This window comes from Beta vulgaris, chromosome 4 (assembly GCF_026745355.1).
Source record: "Beta vulgaris subsp. vulgaris cultivar EL10 chromosome 4, EL10.2, whole genome shotgun sequence".
Classification (NCBI taxonomy): Eukaryota; Viridiplantae; Streptophyta; class Magnoliopsida; order Caryophyllales; family Amaranthaceae; genus Beta; species Beta vulgaris.
The window spans coordinates 60,516,279-60,525,549 of record NC_079205.1 but is presented as its reverse complement, the minus strand read 5'-3'; the positions used below and the strand labels follow the sequence as shown (position 1 = coordinate 60,525,549).

The 9,271-nt window shown below is 32.6% G+C and overlaps 1 protein-coding gene across 1 annotated transcript; it reads left to right on the top strand.

Annotated features, from left to right (window-relative positions):
* The first annotated feature begins 189 nt into the window (after nt 1-189).
* Nucleotides 190-3,094, top strand: LOC104890290 (wall-associated receptor kinase-like 8). The gene is made up of 2 exons (XM_010675709.4): nt 190-606; nt 795-3,094. The coding sequence occupies exon 2, from the start codon at nt 831-833 to the stop codon at nt 1,872-1,874; it is 1,044 nt and encodes a 347-aa protein (XP_010674011.1). The 5' UTR covers nt 190-606; nt 795-830; the 3' UTR covers nt 1,875-3,094.
* Nucleotides 3,095-9,271: the final 6,177 nt, after the last annotated feature.

Below are 9,271 nucleotides of genomic sequence, written 5' to 3'. Positions count from 1 at the left end.
ACATCGGGTGTATTGTGTATATGAAACACCGAAGGCTATTTTTTGCTTCGTTCAACTTCAAATGAACCAGGAGTGTAAACAATAGCCTAGGATGTACCATGCTCATGATATATTCGGATGTACGATACATGTTTGTGAACCTTCAACGAACAAGGCAGTGAATTGACTTACTTCGTTGGCCACCTATAAAGAAATAATATTGTTACAAATAATCTGGTTTCATTGGGAGATGGTTGACCATGGTAAATTGGTAAGTATTCTCAATGGCTAACTGTCATTAGTAAATTGTTTAACGGGGAACTTCTGGAAAGCTGTGTACGTCACTATATCTTCGAGTTTCTCTTGACTATGGAGCGTTTACTTTGTATTTGCATACTTCATTTTTGTCTGACAATTAAGTCCCCAATCTCCATATTCATTAACTAACAATAAAGAGAAATACTTTCCCCTCTCTTGTTATTTTTTCTTTATTTCATTACTCAATTGTTTTATTCTAAGATAAACAAACAAGATCCTTTACAGAGAGCAGCAGCCTGTTAATCTATTCATCCAGGCTTTCTGAAACATGTTGATGATCTTTCTTACTTCGGCGCAATAGTCTTGAAGGTAAGTTTGATTGCAGTTCCAACCTCCGAGACATTCTATCATGTAACGTATTAGCCAAAGATCCCATATCTTTCTCCATATGCAATCATGCTATGTTGATAACTGATAGAGTATAAATCTATTCCTGGGGCCTCAGTTTAAGCTTTTGGTTGAGTTGGTCCTTTGACACTAACCAATCTTTTTCTTAGGCAATATTTTGTCCTCAGCCAAGAAGTCTCTTGCAGATGGGTCAAACTCTAACAAAGAACAACAGGAGGATCAAGAACAGGAGAAAGCCTAAATTTGATTCAAGGGAGGAGTATTTCATAAAGAATGGAGGTATTTTGCTGGAAAAACAAATTTCTCTGAGCCAAGGTCAACGTCTAGTAGCAGGGGAGTTGAAGATTTTCTCATACCAAGATATTGAGAAGGCCACAAACTTCTTTGATCATGATCTCCTTATCGCGAGTGGCAATCTTAGAACCGTCTACAAAGGTACCCTTGAAGATCGTATGGTAGCTGTCAAAGCCCCGCCACTAGTAGAGCCACATCCCATTCTGATTGATCACCACTTAACCGAAGCCTCCATGTCAATGGTTATGACTCATGACAATGTGGTAAATTTGTATGGCTGTTGCCTTGAAACTTCCATACCGATACTAGTGCATGAGTTTTTTCCAAATGGGAGCCTTTTTGATCAATTATATGTTCAGACTGAATCTTGCAAGCCTTTACAATGGGCTGATCGAGTGAGAGTCGCAACTGAGACAGCTTATGCACTATCATACATGCATAATGCCTTATCAAAACCAGTGGTGCATAGGCATGTTAGCTCCAATATTATACTTCTTGATGATAATTTCCATGCTAAATTAACAAACTTCGGCTTCTCAGTACCCGTTACTCAAGATGAGACGCCCCAAAAATTGCCTATTGAAGGAGTTCCAGGATATATTGATCCCGAGTACATCAAGACTCAAGAGGTGACAGATAAGTGTGATGTGTATAGCTTGGGGGTTTTGGTGCTGGAGCTATTAACCAGAAGACAGCCTTATCTGATGGCTTTAGAGGGGACTGACTTGGTTGACACATTCATGTCAGCTGTGGAAAGAAATTGTATGATGAAGATGATTGACAGTGAGGTTTTGGAACAAGCTACCAGGGAGGAGATTCAACAGGTTGCAGAGCTTGCAGCGATTTGCGTGGCAGAAAAAGGATTTGAGAGGCCAACTATGATTGAAGTTGTTATTCATCTTCGGAATATACAAAGTCAAGAGAAGAATAATTAGATTGCAAATGAAGATGCAGAAAAGCCAGGTGTGCAACAAAAGCAACACAAATATATTTCTAATGTATTTGGGGCAAGCCTGTATACTTTGATCTGTCAATTTGCTTGTTTATTCTGTCCTAAGAATGACTGTCAATTTGCTTTGTTTCCACTTAACCGAAGCCCTAACGACACTGGTGATGACTTGTGACAATATAATAGAATTCTATGCTTGTTTCCTTGATACTTCTATACCAATATTGGTGCATGAACTCTTACAAAATGCAGGCTCTTTGATCATTTACATGATGACATTGCATCAAGAAAGCTTATACAATTTGAAAGTTGCAATTAACAGCCTATGCTGTCATATATGCATAATGCCTTAGCAAAGCCAGTAATTCACACAAACCTGAGCCCTGTTTTTATACTTCTTGATAATTCTTTCCATGCCAAATTAGTGTAAATTGGCTACTCAGCATCTATTACTCCAGGAGAGACGCCCGAAAGATGGCCTGTTGCAGGAGCTCCAGGATATGTTGATCCCAAGTATATAAAAGCTGAAGAGTTAACAGAAAGATGCAATGTGTACAACTTTGGTTTTTTGTTGTTGCAGCTCTTAACTGGAATGCAGCCTCTTATAGTGGCGTGGGACTGACTTCGTTAATGAGTTTGATTTAGCTGGTAAACATTACATGGTGGAGATAATTGATAGCTCAGGTCTTGGAACAAGCAAGCAGAGATGAGATACACCAGGTTACACAGCTTGCATCGACGTGCGTGTGGTGAAAATAGGCACTGAAAGGCCTACTATGATTGAAGTAGTTTTGCTGCTTTGATGGATATAAGGTTGAGGGAACATGGGAGTTATAAATAAATGTGTGTAGCAAATTCAGAAGCTAAGAATTAAGGAATGTGTACTTAAAATTGTCAGAATATTGTTTCTGAACATAGCTAATGAACTACAAATTGACTTAGTTCCAAGTATCCGGGGAGAAGTCTGTAATACTCCGATATGGAAAGAGAAGTCTAGTAAAATAGTTAGATGTTAAGTAGCCAAAAAAATTGCACAAAGCAACTGTAAAGAGTAAAACATCAAAGAAACTGAAGAGATGACAAAGCCTTAAAATTGTTTTGATTGGTTGGTTGGTAAGTGACTTGTGCTTTTATTTCATGCTCTATGTCATAATGGTTGACTGGTTGTAGTATTAATTTACAAATCAAAGCATGATATAAGTATTATTTGGTGTTTTGCTGATTTAGCACTTGTTTGGTTGAATGTACGGAGTACAAATTCCTTGGAAATTTATCATGCGAGACCTCAATTTCTTACTAATATCTATCCAAAAAAAGGAACCATTTCATTGCAATCTATTGAGGGATTGATGTGTTTTTCTTAGCTGCTCAAAGTATGATATACTAAGGGAGTGCAAATTCCTTATGATTTTTAGGAATAGGTCACTTGAAGAAGTAGCGTTCGCTCCTACAAATCATAAGGGATCTGATAGGAATTGAAAGAAAATGCTGAGAAACGACATTTGTTAAAAATCTTCCATTTCCTTTCATACCGAATAAGTTGTTATGAGAAACTATTATAGTCACATGTGAATGTTATAATGGCAATTTTATGATGTTAAAGGAAAAAAAATCAAGAAGAGTGCCCAATGCATGTATGCATCCACTTATTTTATTTTGGAAAAGTCGTCAAAGCATCATAATTTTCCCCAAATAATTTACCCGAAGAGTCCCCATGATAGTGCCACTATTTATGTCAGTGTTATACGCTCTTGAGAGAAGGGTGCCCTAACTTCTTATAATGTACCCCAAAAAAAAAAATATGTCACTGTTATAAATTGCGAAAAGCTAGTCTATTCTTATGGAAATTGGTTGTTTATGTCTAACCATTACGACACGTTTGATTAGCGGTATATGGTAGTAATGATAATGGTTTCTAGTGCAAATTTGTGAATACATTCTCATGTCAACATCCATGCTGATGAAACTTGTGAATACATTAACATGGATCATGGATGTTAACATTGGAAATTCCTTCACGAACTTACACTTAAAAATACTACCATTACCACAATTTAGTACCACTAATCAAACATGTTGTTAGAGTTATCATCATTCACATATACCATCAAAAATTGGTTGACTCATCCTGTCAGGCGAAAAAAAAATTCATACATAATATTCAAACAACAAGCAAATGTATGATCTGATGTAGATAAAATTTAAACCTAAATTTTAGACATCCATCATATAAGATTTTACCAATTAAATTGGATGATATTCATACAATTAAGAAGATAGTAAATGGATGTGTATCTTCATATAATGTAAAATAACATTCTTTTTTCTTACATCAAAAAATAAGTAAAATTCTCCCATCTTTTTCAATCTGTCTCACCCAGTCACGAAAGTTACTTCAAATCTCCTTATGACTAATATGCTCGACGACTTGTGTATAATTGAGATTGATCAAATTTGGCCGATCAGATTAGTCTCGACAACCTCAATTGCCACCGGAACTATTAACCATACAAAGGTAAAAAAATACATCGTTTATCTAGTGAGATAACCCGTTCACCAGAAATAGATATTACTCCATCCGTCTCAATTTAGTTGCTACATTTTGACCATAGGGGCACTATTCACGTCACAATTTTGACTATCTTTTACTCCATATACATAAGAAAAAACATAGTCATGTTGGATCTTGTTTGATTCATCCCAATTTGTATTTTCCAAATATATAATTTTATAATATTTTCATATATGTAACTCAAGATATAGGTGTTTGAAATTGCATCTCGTCAACTGTGATAAAGCAAATGTAGCAACTAAATTGGGACAGAAGAAGTAATAAATAGTGGAGTTTGACTGATGAATTTAGTTACTTATTTTTAATTGTCCATTTATGAAAGGTGTGCCTCGTCTTTTAGATTACTTTGACCTAATTTACTTAGCTTGGCTTGAAGCCTTGAATTAATTATAAAAAAAAAAGGCTGGGCTTGAAGCCTTGAATTAATTATATAAAAAAAAAAGCTTGGCTTGAAGCCTTGAACTAGTATTAAATAACTTTACATTTTTATAATTTTTATTTATACATAATTAAAAATATTTTTACTTGAATTAATTATCAAAATAAAAGCAAATGCGATGATTCAAATATCTACATTTTATAATTTTTACTTATACATAATTAAAGATATTAGTGTCGAAAGAAGAGTGTTGGAGTGTGTGAAAAAGCAAAATGATGCGTGTTGTCGTTAGAGATCAGGCCTTGGCCCACTCACCAAATTTTTTAGTAGTTTCTTTTCCAACTTTTTGTTTTATTTTTTACTGTAGTTTCTTCTCCAATTATAAAATTAAACTAGAATAATTCTACAAGTGGGGGTAAAATAAATAGAGTTTTTTTTTGTTTCGTATTTCCTCATACAAAAGTTTGTTCAATAGAAGTTATCTAAAAATGAGTCATAGATGCGGGTAACTATTTGTCTTAAATAGACACTTACATAGAATTGATCTATTTAAAATAAAAAGTTACCCTTTACACTTGCTTAACCTTTTGTCGTAAATAGGTCACTTTTTTTTTTTACTTATATACAAGTGATTCATTTAAGGTAGATAACTATTTTTTTTTTAAACACGACTCATTTTGACATATTAAAAAAAGTGATTCATTTTGTTAAAAGTGAATGAGATTAAATTTATTATGCTTCCGGTATTCAATGATAATTGAAAATTATGAAACATTGAAGGTCATCACATATCATCTAAATATATTCTCTGATATGAGACATGTAATTCGATTAATTCATTAAAAAATACTCCCTCCGTCCCAAAATATAGTTCCCATTTTCCATTTTGGGTGTCCCAAAATATAGTTCCCATTTCCATTTTGGGTGTCCCAAAATATAGTTCACATTTCCATATTTAGTTCCACATTTTTCCGTAATTTGCCTAGAAAATCGTGTCCCATCACTTATTTGCTTCTTGAATTTTGTTTTTTCCTTTGTTTATTTAACCAAAATGTTATAATTAATGCTCTTTCACCAATTATCTCCATTCTCTCTCCTAAAATCATCTTTTCCCATACACCATTTATTTAAATAAACAAAAAAATTTTACTATCCTAACTTGTATAAATTATCATGAAAAAAGGAAAATGAGAACTATATTTTGGGACGAAGGGCGTTTTTTTAGATGTAACATTGGACTTTTCACATTTGTCGAGGCACAACTTTGACTGATAATATCTCTAATTGTATAAAAGTAAAAATTATAAAAAATATATATTTGGAAAGTGTATACCGTGACGAATCAAACAAGATCCCACATAACTATATTTTTTCTTATGTATAAATAACAATTAATGGTCAAAGTGTATTGGATGAATAGTGTCCAAATTCAATATGTTACATCTAAAAAAACGGATGGAGTATATGTAATGACTCGAGATACACCCAAAACAACTAATTATTGTACAAATGTCCCCATATAAATCCCTAATTAACGATAAATGCAATCACAACAAACAATTATTATATCGCAATATATATCCACCACTCGGCATTCAACGATAAATGCAATCATAACAAACAAGTTTTATATCGCCATATATAACGTACACTAAGCATTTAACGATAAATGTAATCATATCAAACAAGTCATTGCTACGTAGCACAAGTGTCCACGATTCATTGTATCTTCAATCTTGTATTACTCTCTCTTGCTACACCCACTTTTGTCTATTTATTAGTGTTCATATTTGATTCCGTATTTTAAAATTGAAAAACCACACTTTTAAATTAATTTCTGAAGCAAATTTCTCGACTTGTTTTGTTGGAGTTTTGTCTTTAGATATGGTGTTCTCGCAAGATTATGAGAAATTAGAAAATCCCATGTTAGAAGAATATGAGGGATAGACATACCTATATTAAAGACTCAATTCGAATTGACGGACTAAACACTATAAGAGTAGGGGAAGGTAAGGAAAATCTCTACACTCGATATACTTCTAGGTTAGAGTAGAACCTCCAATCTTTCAAAGTTGGAAGGCATAGTCTCAATCACTATGCCAAGCTTAGCTTGGTAGAAACAACTTATATGGTTTGAGTATTTGGAGAAAAACTATAATATATACTCCCTTCATTTTCTTTTTAAAAGTTACACTCCACCCTTTTCACATAGTATACTTCCTTTGTATAAAACTAAAGATTAGCACTTAGAACTATTTCGCTAGTGAATCAATCATGTCTCTAATATCCTCAAAGTATATTTCTAATGTGCCATAATAATAATAATAATAATAATAATAATAATAATAATAATAATAATAATAATAATAATAATAATAATAATAATAATAATAATAATAATAATAATAATAATAATAATAATAATAATAATAATAATAATAATAATTAACACTTACATTGGTACCTTTTTGCTAATTATAATTTTCCCTAATGACAGTGTTCCCTTGTTTTCTTTTTTACTCCCTTTATTCTCAGAAAACTTCATAGGCAAATCTAATGAAGATTAGCTAGGGAAATCCTAGGATTATATATTTGCTAATTCTCATCTTCGATTATTAATATATGTAATTACATATTGTTAAAAAAACGTTATAAAAATTTGATATATTGTTAAAGTATTCATTAAGATAAATCAAATAATATTTTATATGATTATGTTTTTTCTTATATATGTGGAGAATTTTTACAAAATTTTGCGTGATTCTAAAGTACTAATATTTCAAATAAGAACATCAACAAGAAACAAAGAAAATTTAATATTTGTCGTCTTGATATTCTGTACATGGACCTTTTTTCTGATTTCTTTAAGTTGATTATAACTTCTCTTGAATAATATATGGAATTATATATATGGAATTATTATTGTAACCTAAATAATACTACTAGTCACGTCATTGACGTCAGTGTAAGTTTGTGAGTTGTGACAAGGACAAGGAAGGTGATTCCAAAAAATACAATTCGTCACTTGACCACTCAAATCAACATCAATATACGCTATCTAATAAGATTGCACCGGATGAATAATAAATTTATTGTAAGATCAATTCATTCTTAGTTAAAAGGATTTTTTGATCAAAATTATTTTAAACTTTCAAGTTTTTGCGAGAAACTATCTTATAAAAAAATTATTGTTCCAAACTACTTTACTTTTACCATGTTGTTGTTAACTACTACCTTATGTTGGTCAGTGGCGGATCCAGAAATAATAAACAGTAGGGTCACTATATAAAATATCTTATGCTCAAAATTTTGACATTGTAAAAAATTTCTATTATTTTTTTCTAATTACAAGACAAAATATATATTGACATACGATCATTTTCAAACCTTTTTTTGAGAGGGTCAAACCTCATAATCAAAACTTATAAAAAGTGAAAAATGTAATAAAAGTAAGACTTAATACCATTTTGAGGGAGAGACGTGAGAGAAAAGGAGATTATGGGGTCACTTTTTGCTATTAACTGGGGTCATTTTTACTCAACAAAATTATATTGTATCAATTTCACTACACAAAAAAACAAAACAAAAGAAAAATTTATTCACCAAGTGGGGTCACATGATCCCACTTATGCACACTTCTATCCGCCACTGATGCCGGTTTTCGGCTTTGACTTTTTTTTTTCCGATTTTTTAATGTCACGTTATATCACTTGATCTCTTCAAACCCTTTTTCAATTTTTCCCACCATAATTTCTCATTCCGCTGTGTGCACGTGCTCTCTCTCTCATATCTTTGTCACAGTCAAGAAATTTTATTTCAAGCTTGCACCGACACGAGCCCCCCTAGATGGCCCATGGGCTGGCCCGCAGGCCGAACGCTCATTTCCTTTGTTTTTTAGCCTAAAACTGTCAAAAATCCAAAAAACAACATAAAACATGGGTCAGTCCGAGGGAAAAATCTGGAAATTTCAGGCCCGACCTGACCCACCATTTCCCCAAGCCCTCGGGCCGAGCCCGTGAACAGGTCTGGCCCGGACCATGCCCAGGTCTTCTTGTAGCTACTCACTCTGTTTCGTTTTAATTGCTACACTTACACTTTTTATAGATGCTAATGTAAAACTTTGAGGGTATATATCTCTAGCTTTGTATTTGTAAAATTTATAAAAGTACATATTAATAAAATACATACTAAGACGAATACATACTAAGACGAATCTAACAAGATTTCACATGATTGTTTTTATTCACGTATAAATCACAAACGAGGTCAAATTAAAGCGCAATTTGTGAATAGTATAAATGTCAAATTATAACAATTAAAAAAAACGAATCGAAGATAGTATTAAAGATGCATTATCTTCATCTTATTTTTTTAGAACTTATCTAAATTTATTTTAATTAAACTCGTCTAGACTCATTTAGACTTATTGGAA